This window comes from Falco peregrinus, chromosome 6 (genome assembly GCF_023634155.1).
Source record: "Falco peregrinus isolate bFalPer1 chromosome 6, bFalPer1.pri, whole genome shotgun sequence".
Lineage (NCBI taxonomy): Eukaryota > Metazoa > Chordata > Aves > Falconiformes > Falconidae > Falco > Falco peregrinus.
In genome coordinates, this window is record NC_073726.1 from 52,026,369 (window position 1) to 52,046,299 (window position 19,931).

The 19,931-nt window shown below is 39.8% G+C and overlaps 1 protein-coding gene across 1 annotated transcript; it reads left to right on the plus strand.

Annotated features, from left to right (window-relative positions):
* The first annotated feature begins 10,335 nt into the window (after positions 1-10,335).
* On the plus strand, positions 10,336-18,186 carry MGAT4C (MGAT4 family member C). The gene is made up of 3 exons (XM_013303428.2): positions 10,336-10,485; positions 15,012-15,159; positions 17,024-18,186. Exons 1-3 carry the CDS (start codon positions 10,357-10,359, stop codon positions 18,178-18,180), a joined length of 1,434 nt encoding a protein of 477 aa, XP_013158882.1. The 5' UTR covers positions 10,336-10,356; the 3' UTR covers positions 18,181-18,186.
* Positions 18,187-19,931: the final 1,745 nt, after the last annotated feature.

Consider the following 19,931-nt stretch of genomic DNA (forward strand, 5'->3'; position numbering starts at 1 on the left):
AGACAACAAGGCCTCCTACAGACAGTTGGAGGTAGCCTTATGATCACAGGCCCTGGTTCTCACAGGGGGACTTCAACCACCCTGATACCTGCTGGAAAGATGACACAGCTAGACACACACAGTCCAGGAGGTTCCTGCAGAGCATTGATGATAACTTTTTGACACAGGTGGTGGAGAAACAAATGAGGCAAGGTGTGCTCCTGGACCTTGTGCTCACAAAGGACTAGTTGGGGATGTGAAGCCTGAAGATTAGCAAAAGCAAATGTAAGGTCCTGCATCTAGGGAAGAATAATCCTGTGAACCTGTACCGTGAATGGCTAGGGGTTGACCAGCTGGAAGGCAACTCTGGGGAGAAGGACCTGTGTGTTCTGGTGGACACCAAGCTGACCATGAGCCAGCAGTGTGCCCTGGTGGCCAAGGAGGCCAATGGGGTCCTGAGGTGCATTAGGAGGAGTGTGGCCAGCAGGTCGAGGGAGTTTGTGCTCCCCCTCTGCTCTGCCCTTGTGAGGCCTCATCTGGAGTCTTGTGTCCAGTGCTGGGTTCCCCAGTTCAAGGGTGATGGGGAACTAATGCAGAGGGTCCAGCAGAGGGCTACAATGATGATGAAGGGACTGGAGGATCTCCCTTATGAGGAAAGGCTGAGAGACCTGGGCCTGTTTAGCCTGGAGAAGACTGAGAGGGGATCTTATCAATGACTACAAATATCTTAAGGGCGAGTGTCAAGGAGATGGGGCCAGGCTCTTTTCAGTGGTGCCCAGCAACAGGACAAAGGGCAATGGGCACAAACTGCACCACAGGAAGCTCCTTCTGAATATGAGGAAGAACTTCTTTACTTGGAGGGTGACAGAGCACTGGGACAGGCTGCCCAGAGAGGTTGTGGAGTTTCCTTCTCTGGAGACGTTCCACACACACCTGGATGCAATCCTGTGCAACGTGCTGCAGGTGAACCTGCTCTAGCAGGGGCTGGACTAGATGATCTCCAGAGGTCCCTTCCAACCCTGAGTGTTCTGTGATTCTGTGATTCTTTCTTGTCAAAAAACAAATAAATGCAATCAAGGCTACCAGTATGTGAATCCATTAATATGAGATTCAGAAATATTAGTTGAGTTTCTGCCAGCAAATCTGGCTTCAGAATCAGAGCTGAATATAACAAATTTTGGATGTATCTTGTCCACACTGTATTGCTTCTACTGAAAAGAAATTATCATAGCACTGTGTTTCGTGTGTGACAATATATAAAGTTCACCACAAAAAAAAAAACCAAAAAAAAAAAACAAACCCAAACAACCAGCATCAAATGTAGCATCTTATAAAGAATTGGGTTTGTTTTTTTTAATAGATGTTTATTCATCAAAACTTACTAAAGTTTGTTGTGGTTTGGGTTTGGTTTTTTTGAGAATAAGCCAACTGTTGGTCCCACACCCCCATACATAGTTTTCTAAGCCTATAGAATGAGTTATTTTATTGATCAGGAAACTGCTGAACTGCTGAGTGCTCAGTGGCAAGTCTTAATGAAACACTTATCTTAGAAAAAGATTAGTAATTTGGCCAGTGAAAACCAATTTTCTCACATTTAATCTCCTAATCTATTTTACATTATTTCCCAGGGGTACCATGAACTTCACAGATGTACATGGCTTTGTGCAAATAATCAATCATATGACAGAATCTCATGAGTTTGAGTTGCTCTATAACAGTTAGCCACCTTTCTAAATGGACTTTTTCCTTTTCTGAGATAGTTAAACCTAGTCTAACTAGAAGGTAAAGGACCCAGCAATGCCTTTTGTAAAAAAACAAACAAACAAACAAAAAAAAACCCAACCGAAAACCAGAAAAAAGTTATTTGGAAGTAATCCAATAGAAATCCACTGCTTTTTGATCTTGGCAGATACTCCAAATGCACATTATTATGTAAACTTTGTGAAACCATATGTAAGGATGCCATGTTATAACACCTTTCAATACCTGACATAGGTCCATTACATACTACACAGAGTATCCCTCCAGAAGTGCATATTTATCACAAAAAATGTTACTCATTCCTCATGATATAAAACCTCTCAGGGTTGTGGACCTCTGGTAATGCCACCTGACAAGCCACGAACACTGTGAAGTGAGAAGAGGATGGAGAAGGATTATCACAGTTCAGTGACCACCATCACCTTTTGGGTTAAGATTACATCAAACAACCGGCCTACATTGGTCACACACATATGCAACTGCAGGGAGGCTCTCTCTTTTTTTTCTTTTTTTTTTTTTTTTTCCCCCTCCACATCAGCTTTACAAATGACTGAATGATTGCAGATGACACAAAACTGGAAGGAGTGGCTGATATGCCACAGCGTTGTGCTGTAATCCAAAGGGACTTCAACAGGCTGGAGAAAACATCTGACAGAAACCTCATGTATGTCAACAAGGGGAAGTCAAAGTCCTGCACCAATAACAACCCCATGCAACAATATTTACTGGGGGCCACCCAACCTGAAAGCAGTTTAGCAGAAAAGGACCTTGTGATCATGGTGGACATGAAGTTGAAGAAAAGCCAGCAATGTGCCCTTGCAACAAAGAAGGCTGTGTGAAAACGGGAGAAGTTTGGCAAGGAAGATTGTAAACACGCTCAAGTAACTTGCAGCTAGGGTGTTGAAAAACACATACATCATACTAACTGTTGTTTAGCCTTGTGTATTTGACAAGCAGAACATCTGTGTTTAGATAACATAGGCCTGTGATAGAGACATCTTATCAGACGTGCTTGAGATTCATGCCCTGATGTGGGAAAGATCAAAGCACAATGGTAAACTACAGCTGTGTAAATCCCTGATATACAGGTGAAAAGAGCAGGTTTGGTGATCCTCTAACACAGACTGAGCTCCATGGTGTCTGTGTCCCTTCTTGTGTGCCTCTGCCCAGGTGGTACTTCAGGATCCTCCAGTTGGCAAGGTAACCAAGATAAATCTACTCTTTGCATTTCATCCATGGCTTTGTGGTTGTTCTTGCATCATGCCTATGCCAGGTCACACAAATGCAAATGGGATGCTGGGCTTCATTAGACAAAGCCCAGGTCAAGGGTGGTGATCCTTCCCTACTCAGCATGGGTGAGGCCACACATAGAGTGCTGTATTCGGTTCTGTCCTCCCCGGTACAAGAGACGTGGACATATTGGAGAGAGTCCAGTGAAGGCCACAAGGATCATGAAGGGCCTGAAGCATCTCTCATATGAGGAAAGGCTGAGAGAGATGCGGCTGTTCAGCTTGGAGAAGAGAAGGCTCAAGTGGAATCTTATCAGTATACATAAGATTATACCTGAAGGGAGGGTGCAAAGAAGACAGAGCCAAGCTCTTTTCAGCGGTGCTCAGTGACAGGAGCAGACAGAGGCAATGGGCACAAACTGAAACACGGGAGGTTCCATCTGAACATCAGGCAACACTTTTTTTCTGTGAGGGTGACAGAGCACTGGCACAGGCTGCCCAGAGCTGTTGTGGATCTCCTTCCTTGGATATACTCAAAAGCCATCGGGACACAGTCCTGGGCAGCTGGGTCCAGTTGACTCTGCTTGAACAGCAGGGTTGGACCCGATGACTTCCAGAGGTCCCTTTCAACCTCAACCATTCTGTGATTCTGCAGTTCTGTGAAAAGATTACTCACCTTTCTGTTAGATGAGGCTACAGGACATGCTGTAGAGAAAACCATGACCAGATTTAGCCAGTGTCAGATGAACTTTGTCCATTAAGCCTAATTGGCTGCAGTCAAACATTTACGACAGTTTGTTTTTTCACCACAAAAATAAGTTTGTCTACATCTCTGTGCAATTCCATTACAACAATGATGTCCAGGGTACTTGATGATGGCAAAGGACAAGCTCTTAGCTATAAACTTCTGGTAAGAGACTGTGGGACCTTGAGGCAAAAGTTAGCTCACTGAATATGTTTTGCTGAAAGTTTAGCTCATATAGTTTGTGCTTTGTCTGAAGGGACTAAGATCTGTAGGGGTGTCTTCAGATCAGAATGTCCCTCTATTTTATTCAGTTTGGTGCCTAATAGACTCAAGGAATTTGGTTTGCCTGACAGCATGTAGTATGTGGTAGTCCCTGTACTCACATCCTATAGACATATACTGTATGATAATTGACCATAAAAGTTTTAGCTTCCTATTAAATCTATCAGTGCTTGTATCCATGTCTTCCTTTCATTTATTGATGAGTCAATGGATAAAATCTACTAAATATCTATTTAACTCAGTCTTTATCCTCATTTTCCTAGAAATTCTTTCCTCTGAACAGTGCCCAGTGCTATTTTCAATGCTCAAAGATTTCTGCCTGTAGTTCTGATGCAGCCTAAACCCCCCACTCCTGTATCTCTAAAAGCTTCTAATCTCACATTCTCTGAATGTTACAGTGAGCTGTCTTTTCCCTCTTTGCATCCATGCTGTTTTATTTTCCCCTCTTCTTTCTATCTGTGGAGCAGAACTTCAGGACTATTTCAAATTTCTTTGTCATTTTTTTCTTGCCTTCCAGGCTTTTTCCACATGCCATTAACTCATTGTCTATATCATTTTTCTAAACCCCATCTTTTACACTACAACTTACTTGATAAAATATATCCAGTGGTATACACAGCCATCCATCCAGTGATGGATTAGATAGTGCTTCACTGTCTAAGTCAATACATCTTCACACTTCTTAGTCATCTCTTCCCCTTGATTAGACTTGACTCCTCCATGCCAGAAGAAAGCCATTACATTTTGCTCAGAGCACTATGGCCAAAGTAAGTTTTGTGGCTCCATTTTTATGTCACTCTGAAGCTGTCAGACAGGAAAGACACTTCATCCTCCAATACCCCCATCAGATTTAAGCTCTTTACTTTTCTGTATTGTTTGGTAACTTGCCTCAGCTAAAGCATCTGTTTCCTCCTAAATTCTCATGCCTGTTCCCAAACTGTTGGGGTCTGCATATATCTGTATGCTACGTCAATGTTTGAAACAATCTCTCACTTCCTGTGGATCGAGGACCAATATGCCTTTCAAATCCTGTTTTAAAATCCACTAATTTTGCTCATCCTTTTCTCAATGTTAATTTTGAGTAATCTGCCTACTTATATCCCTCTTTTTTAATCTCCTGTACCTAGAATATAAATTCCAGAAGACATGATAATCTTTAAACCATTTGTTTTGAGCATGTGGAGCTACACAATGGTAAGCTGTCCAAAAAATGTACTTATGGCCAGTTTAAAACCTGAGCTCTACCCTCTGGATTTGTTAGCCTCATTCTGAGTCAAACCTTCCTTTCCCTCAGACCAGTTTTCACTTCTCTGCTGCCAGTGACAGCAAACATCCTGCCTGTCAGCCTTAAACATTTTATATGTTCTTTCAGGCTTTCAGTAAGACAGACAGTGAATCTTGCTGGGAGTCTATCTGAACCCCATGGAATAGCCTATCCGTTATAATTCTCCAGTTCATTACCAACCAAAGCTCAAACGTATATCACAACCTAGGGTTTGTTTTTTTCATCTTGTATAAGAAGAACATGGTACCTACAAAATCTAGTAATAACCATGTAAAACATTTCCTTTTCTTTTTTCTTTTTTTTCTCCTTTTTTTTTTTTCTTGAAAGTGTTTCCTTTGCCACTTTGTAAAGAGGGCTGACCACAATCCTTGAGGCATCATGTGCAGCCTTCCAAAAAGAAAACCTGAAAAACAAACTGGACAAGCATTAAGAACTGCAAGTAAAGCAATTCATTTACACAATGGTGGAATGGTATGTCACAAGGCTGAGGAATTAAGTACTTGCTTCTAAGTGTCTTAGTGAAATCAGGGACTGCAATAAAGTTCACAAGGGGCTTAATAATCCAGTCATGGGTTTTCGTGTGTTACCTATGGATTTTGTTCATATAATAAATGTGGTAATGGATCTGCTCTACTGTACCTCCTGGAATACACACTCTGCAGTAACAGGTAAAGCTACGTGCCTGATTTGGAAATATTATAGTATAAAAGTAACGCAGTTGCCACTTCTGACAGCCATCAGTTCCTCTGCAAATAAGCAACTTTTCTTGAGCTGCTGAGGCACAGCACTCAAGCAGACTAAAATATAATACAAAGATGACCTTGTTGCTCCATCTCTGTGCATCTGTATATACAAGCAGACTCACTGTATTGGTTAGATAAGGCTAAGTCATTAACTTAAGTTGGCATACTTAAGGGTAAAGGAACACAACAGAGCCTTTTCGTGTGTCTGTTTGAGGAGGAAAGAGATCAGGAAAGTAAACAACAATCTCTGAAAGCAGGACAAAGCACAAATCCCTAGTATTGTCAGAAAGTGATGAAGAATTAGAGTGGATTGAATATGAAATGGTTTACCACAGTAAGTGTGCACATATGTGGTCTGGAGAGATTATTGCAGGGCTGGCAAAAAAAAATCTTTTCTTCTGACAAGAGGAAAACAAGAAAATAAACTTGCTTTGTCTCATTTTTTTTCCTTTTGGGAACAGCTATATTGACATCAAAGTTGAAATATGTTTAAAAAATTTAACAGCTTTAGATTTAAATATTTTAACTTCATTTTTTGGTTTTAATGACTTGGCTTATTGAGAACAGATTCTTACAGGAAAGACACTTGGGATTTGTTTTTTAAAACAATTTGTAAAATTCTTCTGTGTTGAAAATTCTGCAAGAGAAAACATCACAGTATCATGTGAAAATCAGTCTTGGCCTTTACACAGCTTTCACACCTTTGCAGATCCTATAAAGAACAGCTTCTTCACTCTGTAAAGGTATGTCATTGCATATTTTTTTAGCTCACTGTCTTTTCATTGCTGTATCATTTTAGAAAGTCAAAAGAATTATAGTTTCATATTACTATGTAAAACTGCACATGTGTATGTAATAGGAACACACATGTGCATAGGGATCTGGGGTCTCAAGAGTTCTCTCTGAAGAGACTGAGGAAAAAAATACATCTCATTTATAAAGGAAGATCCATAATTCATGCGTGTTTATTAATTCTTACATTTAACTGCTTATTTCCAGCTTTATGAAACAAATTGCATTTATACCATCCTGATAGCTACTTAATTGCCCATGAATAAGGAAGGCATAAAATCTTGAAGCTAAGCTGTGACTTCAGAATTGAATTATGAGTGGCAGGCTTTCTTTCAATAGCGAAGTCTTAGTTTTGAGTAATGGGAAATATTTTGCTCAAATGATCTTAAAGAATATCAGGGGTCTCACTGTGGGAAGTTCTGAGCCTATTTTTCAAAAGGTGACCAACATCATCTGCAAGAAAGGTAAAATTTACCTTCTTTTCCTTCCAAAATTCACTTGCATGGTGTTCTGCAATGCAATGTTACAGTTTGGAAACGGAGCCGCAGGAAGCAGCAGTTCTAGGAAGATGTAGGGAACTCTGTATGCATATATGTATCGGCCTGTGCTCGGTTTTAGCTAAAGGCTTACAGTATAATTACGTTAAATACCACCTTCAGACAAGCTGGTTGGAGGGAATAGGTTTGGGAGCAGGTTGGCGGTGGCAAGTGCGCGTCCGCAGCGCCACCTGGTGCTCGCCGTGCGCCAGTGCCGCCTCCGCGGCGCGGGGTCCGTGACGGGGGCGCCCGGGCTGGGCAGTCCTGCCTGTCCATGCCCTCACTTGATACGAACCTACCAACAGGTCTTATGAACAAAGAAACCCCACTGGAATGGTGTTTTGCTTTAAACTGTGTCACGGACGCTATTTGTAAAACAGGAATGTTGTCAGTAACTCCGTGTGAAACCAACGCAAGAACCGCGCCTTCCTCCGCGCGGTGGCCGTACCGGGCTCTTCTCTTTCTGTACATCAGCTTCAGCAGTGACAGTCCTACGTGCCTCCAGTGTCACCTGCCTAATTCCCTCAACTGTTATTCCTAACCCCACATAGTAACGATCTAATGGAAGCTGCAATGGGGAAAAACTAATATCATAAGACCAGCAAATATAGCTGTAAATCCTCTTCCTCACCCTTAAGGACTTCAGTCAGGCTGCTCAGAGCAAAGACAAGGGAACGGTGTAATACCACGGTCCCATCAGCAAATATGGCACATACAGTCATCCTGTGACTGAAAAAACATTTATTTATTCACAAGTTTTCCAAAGAAAAAATTCAATATGCGCAACTGTCGTGCACCCCTACAGCTGAAGCTGCCAGTGGCTGCAAGCACTGTGACCCAGACTGCTTGGATTTGCAACAGTCAGGCTAGTTCGTGCTGTTATCTGAGAAGTGTCAGTATTTAATCCAGCCAGTAATCCTCTGATAAGTTTTTTAAAAGAGTGTATTGCTTTGAAAATCAGTAGATACTGGGAGAAAAACAGGGGAAAATAAAGGGGTGGGGTGGGGTTGGGGGTAGGGAAGCAAAAAACCACCCAGATAAAACGAAACCCAAACTCTGTGTGTAACATACTCTTTGCTAAAACAGGGGCAATCCTTCATTTCCACAACAGCCTGCTGGAATTCATGGACACACAGCAACCACTGTGCTGTCCCAGGCTGGGGGACAAGAGTTTGGAAATTCATGGCCCTGACAACTCTTTCCTGATGTTTGTTTTCATCAGATATTAAGAAAAAGGAAATTATGCTGTAACTTAAAAAATAGCTACACTGGGCTTTTTCAGCTTAAGCATAATCAGCCCACTGCACTTCTGCCCACCCTCAAATAAACAGGGACAGAAATATATTATTATCATTATCATTATATTATTATTATCATTATTATTATCATTATATTTTATTATTATTATTATTAATTCTTTTTCTTTTCTTTGTATGGCATGAGTTTTTTCTTATTCTCAACACAGTGGTTTTAAAATCATTCTGTACGCAACTGGTGTCCATTTACTGCAGTTCATCTTGAATCTATACAGACAAAACCTTGCAGTTTTTAACGCAAATAAAAAAAAACCTTTTGTGTTCCTAATACCTGATGTATTTACCTCCCTGTTCTCTAGAGACTAATGGGCTCATATTTTGTACTGTTAGATATATTTAATCAGTTTGGTAAAGCAAATATAGATTGAATTTTGGACTTGGAAGGATTTTTGTTATTAGGCCAGAAAAATTTCTATATGGCATGACGAATTTTATACAGAAATCCTAATCTGGCCTATTTTGTATCAGTTTAGATGTTCATAACTTTCAAAACTGAAGGTATTTAAATGCACGGTTTAACCCCTGCACATGCAGTGCTCTTTATTACTTCATATAGGCTAGCTTTAAACTCTCCATTTGTACATGACTTCTATATATTAAATTTGAAAGAAAAATCAGACATTGTTATAGACAATAGCCAAAATACATTTATACTTTAACAAGTGAGAACATAAATAACAAGCTTATAATCTACTTTTTAGTTAAGAATACCTCATAGCATGGGCATCTTATCTGGACTCTGTTTCTGTAGTTTGTGGTCAGATCTTATTGAAACACTTGTAGTCCTGCACAGGTCAATGCTTATGATTTGGTAGCCAAGAACAACATTCATCTTGTTTTAAACAGCAAGATGACTAAACTGGGTATGTAACATTCTGATGTGACTAGACAGTCCCCTTTCTTGATCCTGAATTGAACTACTGAGTGGCTCTCTGATCTTCTATGCTACCCTTCTTCATCTGATTCATCTAACTGGGGCAGTAGGGGCTTCCCAATACACTGCTTAGACATGTCTGGTCTAAGGTAGATCTCCACCTTTCTTCTTCTGGAGAAAATGACACATCCAGTGAGAGATTTCCTATCCTAGCACACACAGAGATCTAAGGCTAAGGGATGTAGCACAGTCTTGCTACTGCCTTCTCACTGCAGGGAAGGTACCTCATTTGTGCATTGCAGTTCTGGTAATCCAGAACTCTCCTACTGGCAACAATACTGAGTCATGCAATAGCATCTTCCTTGCCTGTTGGCCTGAGCTGTCTTTGGAAGGAAACACAGGTAAACAGAGAAACAACACACAACTCATCTCTTGCCATTGTTGGGATCTGACAATTATACATGGGAAACTGAACTGCTGATGCACTCCTGCCACAGTGACATCATAATTCCAGCCTAAAATGGGTAGGACAAAGTGTGCTTTTTTTCTGTACTGACAAAAACAAACAAACAAACAAACAAAACCCCCAACAACAAAAAAGCAGCTTAAATTATTGTGAAAATTGTTATTAAACTTGAAGATGAAAATGATTAACTGGAATTAATTCCACCTTAAATGTTATAGTCTATGCGTGTTTGAAGGGATTTGATACATCTGAAGGTAAGATGGTATACTATTATGTTTATCAGATGGGCAGTTCTTGTAATGCTGTGGTTTTCTTTCATAGGTGACACTACTGTATGCCTTTCTTCATATGAGACACAGCTTGAAATATTTTGATAAAATGAGATGCTTGCGGAAACGATCAGCAGTGTCATTCTTAGGAGTCCTTGTCATTTGCTTGCTGTTCATGAACTTGTACATTGAAGATGGTTATGTTTTGGTAAGTGTCTTAGATGGAAGACATGATCCTGGAACAACAGAACAGGACACCCCCCTAGTTCAGCAGTAAAGTTCATAATTCCTGCAATTTTCCCTGAGTGTACCATTAACAGTATCCTCAAAACGTGTCCTTAATGATGAAACCATCTTATTAATACATACTGCACACAGGAATAAAAGGACCCTAACAGTCCTTGTCACAGAAGTAAATATGTCACTGTTCGTTTGAAGTATGGGAGATAACGAATGTAGCAAAACATTGGAGATGTCTTCATCAGGTGTATTTGTTTGAGTCAAAACACCCCCTGTATTTTCCGTACTTCTGGATTTCCCTCAGTTTTAATGTTGAAAATTGCCTACATCTGAATACTCACATGAGCTAGGAGCTCCTTTTTCAGTTCACACTGCAAATCTCACCTGTGCATACCATACTAAGCAGTATTATAGAAATACAATTACAGAAGAGAACGTACACTAATTTCACACATTTTAAGCTCCTTGCACAAACAATTTCTTTTCAGTGCTTTAATTTTGTGGTTTTCTCACTTTCTGTACCTCAGATTTGAGTGGTGGGTTCATTGCTACAGCGTTAACAATTAGGCATAAATGATATCTAGCGTAAGTTTATGATTGTGAAAAAAGATTTATGGAGAGGTTTGTGTTAGGAATTTCAACAAGTGAGCTACCGACAAGGTAACATAACTCTACAGTTTATATGTGAGCTGTGGGTGTCCCAATGCTGAATGTCAAGTAAGCCCTGAAGACATTAATCAGAAGTTGGACTGGGCCCAGGAAAAGAACATGGTAGCTTAATAACTGGAGCTTGCAAATAGTAAAATGATTAAAATGAATTTATAATAACATTGTGATATGATTACACTGTCCTCTTTCTTGATCTTGAACTACTGAGTGGCTATCTGATTCTCTGTGCCACCCTTTGTCTGATCCATCGAATGTGGACAGTGACAGTATGGGCTTTCCAATACTCTGAAAGGTGAAGTCTGGTCTCAGATCTGAAAAGAAACATCATAGTATGAAAAAAAGTGCAATACACAAACAGTAAAATCCTTACATTAATTTATGAGAACCATAGATAACTTGCTAGTGATTGTAATTTAAAATAGTTTACTTATTACTTGTAACAATATAGTAAATATTTACAATATTATTAAGACTATGCTAGTACTTTTTAAACTGTGGAAAAGATAACCCACGTTTCTAGCATGTTACTCCATTACAGATATATTGATTACTCTAACAGTACTTGCACTAAGGTTTTTCACTATGTTTTATTTATTCATCATTTCTTGGTTGCGATCAGATTTTACCTGCCTTATTGTGGGCTTTTTTTCCAGTGGTATTTTCCCAGATGATGCTTCTCCACTCACTAATGGCTTCAAAGTCCCCCAAATGTTTCTGAAAGTGCTTTTATTGTCACCACTAATAGTGTTCCTCTTGGTTTGTTTTTGAAATCTTTTCCTGTCCTATTTCCCAGCTCCCCAGCACCATATCTTATTCTTAATTTGCTCTTTTCCCCCCTTTTTTTTAGACATTCACTCTTTCATTGCTTCTCTTCATCACAGTTCTGGCATATTTGCATTCATGTAGCTCCCAGCCAAGTTTCCTGACAGTTCTCCCAGATCCCTTGCTACCTTTATGGTCCATCGGGTGTTTTTCAAATGTGTTAGGCTGTTGACATTTTATTTACTTACTTATTTTTATTTTCAACTTTCCTGACCATGTCTGACTGCTCTGTTAACTAGTCTGGTGTGTTTTTTCTGCTGAGGTAAAAGATGAGCAGTTTCAATGGTGGTGAGGAGAGATACACTTGTGAATAGCTTTCAAGGACAGCAGGCTAACCAGTTCCCCTCAGGGAATGGGAACCTGAAAGTCCTCAGAGCCCCAAAGGCCCTCTTGACTTTCTATTTGTAACAAGTCTCCTGCAGGCAACTGACCCTGAATTTCTCTTCCCAGTTTCGGGCAGCAGGCTGTGCAAGGGGATGGATGCAGGGCTGTTATCACTTTCACCAAATGCAAGATGAAATAAGTGGCCTTTTTCAGGATGCCAGAATATCAAACTGAAATTCATGGTGGCAAATCTGAAGAGAAACAAGAACTTTTCCTTGTCACTCAGAGACTCTCACATATCTAGACAATCCCTTCACTGTTTTCTGTAGAGCATTTGCTGTGGAAATGGAAAGTAAGGACCTACCTGGGAAAATTGCTTAAGTATGTTTGATAGGGGCTATACAGTGCTGATGCATGTGTGTCAGCTGAGCAGTTTAAGGTGTTTTGAATGCAGCATGTGAACAATGTTGGATCAAATATTTTGAAGACATACTGAATTAATGTAACCGGATACTGCAATATAGACAGTGACTTTTTTATACATATTCTGAGTTGCAAGTGAACTGTAAGTGAAGCATGCCTTCTGCACTATTCTGTGAACACTGATCACTATAACGGGCACTGAGAAAATGATAGTACTAGTGTAGATGACACAGCATCCTTAGCAGAGCAGAGTGTCTCTAGAAAGAATGGAGAACTTCTGGCACCTCATCCCATGGCACTCACAAGAACCTCCCAAGCTCCAGCAAACACTGGAATGTAAGTTAGAGGTTAGCTGACAGAAGAAAGTCAGAACTGTCATTAAAAAATTAAATAAGATGACTAAAGAGAGCTAATCAGGATCTTCAGCTTCAGTGGACTTTACATAGTAGTCAGGTATAGAAGAACCAGATGTAATTTTTTTTAAAAAATCCATATTTCAGTTTTGCTTTTCATTCAACAAAGGAATGAAACCAACAATATTAATTAAAAAAAAATAAAAGGATTGTTAGCCACAAAAGGGATTTCAAAAGGGATTTCTTAAAGGGGGGAAAATAGAAAAGGAAAATTTTTGTGGCCCGTTTAAATATTTGGCTTGCTAAAATCAAAATATTTTGTCCTGATATTCTCTAAACATTTCAAAATTTTTTATGTAGAAGAACCTCAGAAGAATGGGTTTCCATTCCAAAACCTTCTTATGAAATAAAGAATTTTGGTACTCCATTCTGGAACCAATGACACATGATGTTTTGACATTAAAGAAAGGCTGGTTTTAAAAAAAGAAGGTTTTGGACCAGCCTTTTTTTTTTTTTTTTTTTTTTTTTTTTTCATTTGACAGTTTTTATGGGATGCATTCTATTCCTAGCCCACTGAGTTACATTTTAATCTGGAATCTGATCAACATAACCCTTGCTCTCGTAACTTACTAGCAAATGCAAAGTAGCATGGCAGCACTAGAAAGAAATTACTGGAGAGACGCTGCCAATCAAGAAAGCGTAAATCAAGAGAGCGTAACAGTGCACGTAGATGCCCATGGATGTCCACCAAAGAACTTTACTAAGCTCAGAAGTGGATCATCTACTACTTCTATGAAAGAAAAATAACAACCTTAAAATGAGCCTAGCATCGGTTTACAGAAATATTTCGTTGTGCTGTAAAATATATCTTTGACACATTTTTGAATATTTATACATTAAATAAGTGCTGTTTCTGTGGTTGTTCTTGTTAGCCGCAATGCTATCACTGCACAATGTTCCCATTTAATGACAGATGAGGAAGTTTTTAGTGCATTAGCATACTGTATATAGCAGAAGAAATGAACTCATTCATACACTGGTCTGTCATCAGACTAGAATCAAGCCATGTAAATTAAATAAGCATTCCTACCTTTAAATTCAGTCTCACGACACTACAATCTGTAAGATATTTCCCCTTTTCTGAAGGGCTAAGGAATAGATTTTCCCTGAGACCAAACTGAGCTTATAGATAGGGCACTGCAGATGAAGCTGCTCCTTCCCTTCTGTGATTTTACTACAGCTAGGGAAGCTTCTTGTAAGAAAAAGACAGGAGAAGGAGGCAGGAAGAGGAGGCATGGTGATAAATTTGCTCTTTTTTCTATACCATCAGACAGTGTTCACCAAATCCAGAGAAAGCTTTGCCTGTCTGGATGTTCACATGCATTTCTTCTTATCACAAACCTGAGTCGGAGCTACTCAGAAAAATGGCAAAATGAACCAGATGCCAGGGTCTAGTTTTGTCCGTCTTTTGCAAAAGTTTTGGTGTTTTTTTCAATCACTGAAAACATTTTCCAAAAATCTCCCCCACTTCTTCATCTATGAAAATTATCTCATCTGTTGCTGACTGATGCTTTCTTATCCCTATTTTGAATACTACAGCATTTTTGGAATCATTTAGTTTTTGCAACCTTTTCAGATTTTTTGTCCAAAATTTTTTTTTCTTTTTCCTATTACCGTAATCTGAAGGGTTATGGTAGATTTTCTGTAACCAAAAATGTATGATACTCAATAATGTGTTTTTTAAAAAAGCGAGTTGACATCTACATGCTTTCATGAAAGCTGACACTGAGAACTGTTATTCTTGGAAACCTGCCTGTCCATGTTTCCTCTCTAGTTGGCATTCATAAATGTGTTTCTCTTTGTCTCTCTCCCTCTCCTATTCTTTTTTTCTTCTCACTAATAGGAAGGGGACAAGCAATTAATCAGAGAAACAGCCACGCACCAGCTCAACCCAGAGCGCTATGTTCACAATTTTAAAGATTTGTCTAATTTCTCAGGATCTATAAACATTTCCTATCGCTACCTAGCTGGCACGCCTTTGCCAAGGAAAAGTAAGTAACTGCAATCTGAATGTTATGAAATGAGGTAATTTAAAAATTGGTGGAATCCATATAGTCCCTGTAGTGTTTCTAGGCAAGAGGGGCTGAGTTAAGCAGTGACAATCTCAGAGACTTAGTGGGACAGTTCTCTCTCTCTCCACAGGTAGTTCCCAGGCAGCTGCTAGTTCAGCCCTAGAAGTGACTGCCCCACAGCCTGGCAATCTTCTGACCAAATGCCTGACTTGTAGCCATCCTGCAGGCAGCTCCTGGATGGTCTGTGTTGTGAGAACATATTTTTGTGGATCTCCCTCCAGGCCACAGGGAGATGATTTAGAAAGCAGGAACAAGGTACATGCTGGTGGTACTCTGTAACCACCCTCCGAGATCATACTGGCAGCCTCTGTCTGCATAACCAGTAAATCCAATCTAAGGTATGCTTGGGATCATGTAGATAACACCCTGCAGGTCCCATGTTCTACCAGTCCAGCAGCTGTGGATGGATGTCCTTGTTCCCTTACTGTAGTATTGAGGGAGGTGAATTGTGCTGTTATTGGGATAGTAAAGGAGGATTCTTCTTGCAGCCATCTGTAAATGGACTATCTAGTTATTCTGACTTCAGGCAGGGTTCAAGACTTTCATCTTGAAGTGAAATATGGCCATACCTAACTTTTAGACAGGTGTCCTTTGGGTTCCAAATCAATCATTTCACAAACATAAACAAGGCTCAGAAGTCTAAGCACAGAAGTTAAATAAAATCGTCTGTGAGTTGTTGATCTTTATAGAAAGCTATAAAGTTTTTTCAAATTAGAGATGAGAAATTTGGGGCTCTGTAGGCAGCATAAATGGCTTCTGGGGGTTGTACTTCACTGTACAACTGCATTTTCAGCAGACTTAAGCCTTGAGGGAAACTCTGAACCACTTTATCAGAGCAGCCTTTTACAAACTACAATATTTCAAGAAAGTTGGGGTAGGTTCAACTAAAGTAGGCACTGCCAACTATAGTCTTAATTTTTTTAGAAATGGAGTTAGAAAAATGGAAATATATTAGCAAATATCTGAAAAAAATTATTTGGACTGCTGGTAAAAACGCAATGGCAGTGACTCCAAAACAGCAGAGATGAAAATTCTTCCCTTATAATTCATACGCATATCTCTCTAGAAAGATGTAACAGCCATAAAAATTATTTATACAAGCACAGGTATGCAGTAGTAAGTTCTTTTCTACTTTGAAAGAATATCTAAATTACATCTTGCAAGAGGGAATTCCCTGTAAAATGCTCAATGAGTCCTGAAAAAGGGTTAGAAGAACTATCAGCATGGAAAAATTGGACAAATTCAGTTAAAAATGAACATGCAGAAAAAATTAGCCACACATTCATAAAACTATAAAGTTAATTGTAAGTGTAACTAGTGCAGAGTGCTTAAAATGATGAAAGTTTGGCAGTTAATCTATAGCTCACATTTTTGTGCTGCATTTCATAGTTCCTTGCTTTAAAAATATTGTGTGAATCATATCTCATAATCCCCTTTCTTTCAGCAGATTTTACAGCCTTGTCATTGTCTATGTGGTTTCCGCTGCCAGGCATATACGTGTATATTGATTTGGCTTTTGTCTACTACATGCCATTCCTTGCAGTTAACAAGTGAATGTTTAATGCAACAGTGTCCATATGTGTATTTGCTCACCATATGATTCTTTCATGAAAAGGCAATAAATGCCCTTTGATGCATGTAGCTTAAATGCACATACCAAATTTTGCATCTTCACCATTCAAAAGGTTTATGTAATACAATCACAGCTCTGGAGGACAGCTTGGTGGCAAAATGGTTTCCAATATCAGATACTCAGGTTTTGTTTTAATTGTCTTTTGTACAGGGTATCTTACAATTGGGCTATCCTCTGTGAAACGGAAAAAGGGAAACTACTTGCTTGAGACCATCAAGTCCATATTTGAGCAGTCAAGTTATGAGGAACTCAAAGAAATTGCAGTGGTAGTGCAGCTGGCAGATTTTGACTCAGCCTGGTGTGAAGGGATGGTCCAGGATATTTCACAGAAATTTGCACATCACATAATTGCGGGCAGATTAATGGTTATTCACGTCCCTGAGGAGTATTATCCTGTACTGGATGGCCTCAAGAGGAATTACAATGACCCAGAGGACCGTGTGAAGTTTCGATCCAAGCAAAATGTAGATTATGCTTTCCTTCTTAACTTTTGTGCCAATCTTTCTGACTATTATGTGATGCTGGAAGATGATGTTCGTTGCTCAAAGAATTTTTTGACTGCTGTTAAGAAAGTAATTACCTCACGAGAAGGATCCTACTGGGTGACTTTGGAGTTCTCCAAACTGGGATATATTGGAAAGCTTTACCATTCCCATGACCTCCCACGTCTGGCCCATTTTTTGTTGATGTTCTACCAAGAAATGCCTTGTGACTGGCTGCTCATCCACTTTCGTGGGCTGTTAGCTCAAAAGGAGGTGATACGTTTTAAGCCGTCTCTGTTCCAGCACATGGGATACTACTCATCTTACAAAGGAGCTGAAAACAAGCTAAAGGATGATGATTTTGAAGAGGAATCATTTGATATTCCTGACAACCCACCTGCAAACTTGCACACCAACATGAATGTATTTGAAAACTATGAGGCAAGCAAGGCTTACAGCAGCATTGACGAGTACTTCTGGGGCAAAGCTCCTTCTACTGGAGACTTCTATGGAATTGTATTTGAAAAACCCATTAAAATCAGTAAAATTAAAGTTGTCACTGGAACTGAAGACCGGCAAAATGACATTTTGCATCATGGTGCCCTGGAAGTAGGAGAAAAGATTGCAGGGAGTAAAAAAGGGAGACAATGTACTACCTACTTGAGACTAGGGGAATTCAAAAATGGGAATTTTGAAATAACTGATGTAGAGCACAAAGTTCTGTTTGATATTAACTGCATGAGAATACTTGTTACCAAAAGTCAAAAAGAATGGCTGATCATTAGGAGCATTAGTGTCTGGACTTCTCAAACACCAAATCAATAAAGCAAAGCCACGTAAGAATGTACAGAGTACATACAATCCGCTGGGTCCCATCTGGTGCCATTCCCCAGGAAAAAAAAAAAAAAGAAAAAAAAAAAAAGACATTTCCAACTCTTCACTAGAGACACAGGAAAACTGGGGAAATCACAAAACAATCAAAGCAATTTATTTTTTACTAGTTTGGCCAGGCAATATACAAACACTTATTTGTTGAAAATTTTGAATTTTCTAAGAAATGAAAAGTTCTCAAACCACTCTACAGATCTTGAACCCCTTTTTTATCATTTCTCTGTAAGAAAGATCTTCTTAACTAAACAGACAAAACATCCTGTAATTACCAAAAGATATAAAGCTATGACCAATATTTTGTGAAAAGAAATTGGATTGTACCTTACGCACATACAAATTTAAAATGCTGTGTTAGTATGCATTTGTACAATAGTTGATGATGTGTTTCTTTTAAAGGCAGTTGTGACAAGGAAATCTGTTCTGAAACTGGCAGTTTCATTCTGAGCACTGTAAGAAAATAGTGTGGCTAATCATTGCAGCTTCTGTTCAAAAAAGGAATGTATGTAAAAATTATAAATCTGACATGACAACTATGTAAAAAATAGATAATTGCATCACTTACTCTGTCTCAACAAATATCCTTTGTTCTTTTTCCTGGGTCTTTTCACCGAAACAAGCACTACTTGAATTCTGTATTACTTAGGGGACTAATTTACACTCCTTATTTGAACAAAATGCCTCACAGTAAGCAAGCATTCTGCTTGAGTACAGATGTCGCTATCAAACCCAAGCACCTCAAAAGCAGCACTGTTCTCTTAGGCATCTTAACAGATTGCAGCTTCAACATTTTCTGTTCCTTCACAATATACAGAACTCCCTGTGAGAAATTTGTACATAGCTGAATACTATACTGTTGCAGCACAAACTAGTAGGCTGCAACAAGGCTTTACCAGTGGTCATATTCTACTGTCTGTGCTGTATCGCCTTCCTCCAGAGGTCAGACCACACTGCTCCTCCCCTATCTAACCCCTTCTCCTGCAATCCTCAGGGCTATTTAACCACTTAACAGGAACAGCTACAGCTGCACATCGTCCATATCAATCAACCCACTTCCTCTGAGGCAAGACCACAGCTGCATGTTATCAATGCCAATCAAACCACTGCCTTCATTCCTCTACACTATACCATGCTTTCTAAGGACTGTTGTACCTTCCATATTTACCTGTCCAGTTCATGTTATTCCCTGTGAGCTTATTTTGCCTGGGTGTAGCCAGCAGAAAAGTTCCCTCAGTCCTCATGACTTTGGTGTCAGCTCCGGGGCTTTTAGTGTATCACACTGGGAGGCTGTATGGCTATATCATAGAATCGTTTAGGTTGGAAAAGACCTTTGAGATCTCAAGTCCAATCGTTGACCCAGGACTGCCAAGACCACCACTAAACCATGTCCCTAAACACTGCATTCATGAGTTCTTTAAACACCTCTGTGGATGGAGATTGTACCACCTCCCTGGGCAGCTTGTTCCTATGCTTGGCCACCCTTTCAGTGAAGAAGGTTTTCCCAATATCCAATCTAAACCTCCTTTGGTGCAATTTGAGGCCACTTCCTCTTGCCCTATCGCTAGTGGTCTGGGAGAAGAAACCTGCCCCCACCTGGCTACAACCTCCTTTCAGGCAGCTGTAGAGAGCAATAAGGTGTGTCGTAGTCCGTGTCCCGCCCCCCCCCCCCCCCCCCCCCCCCCCGCCTC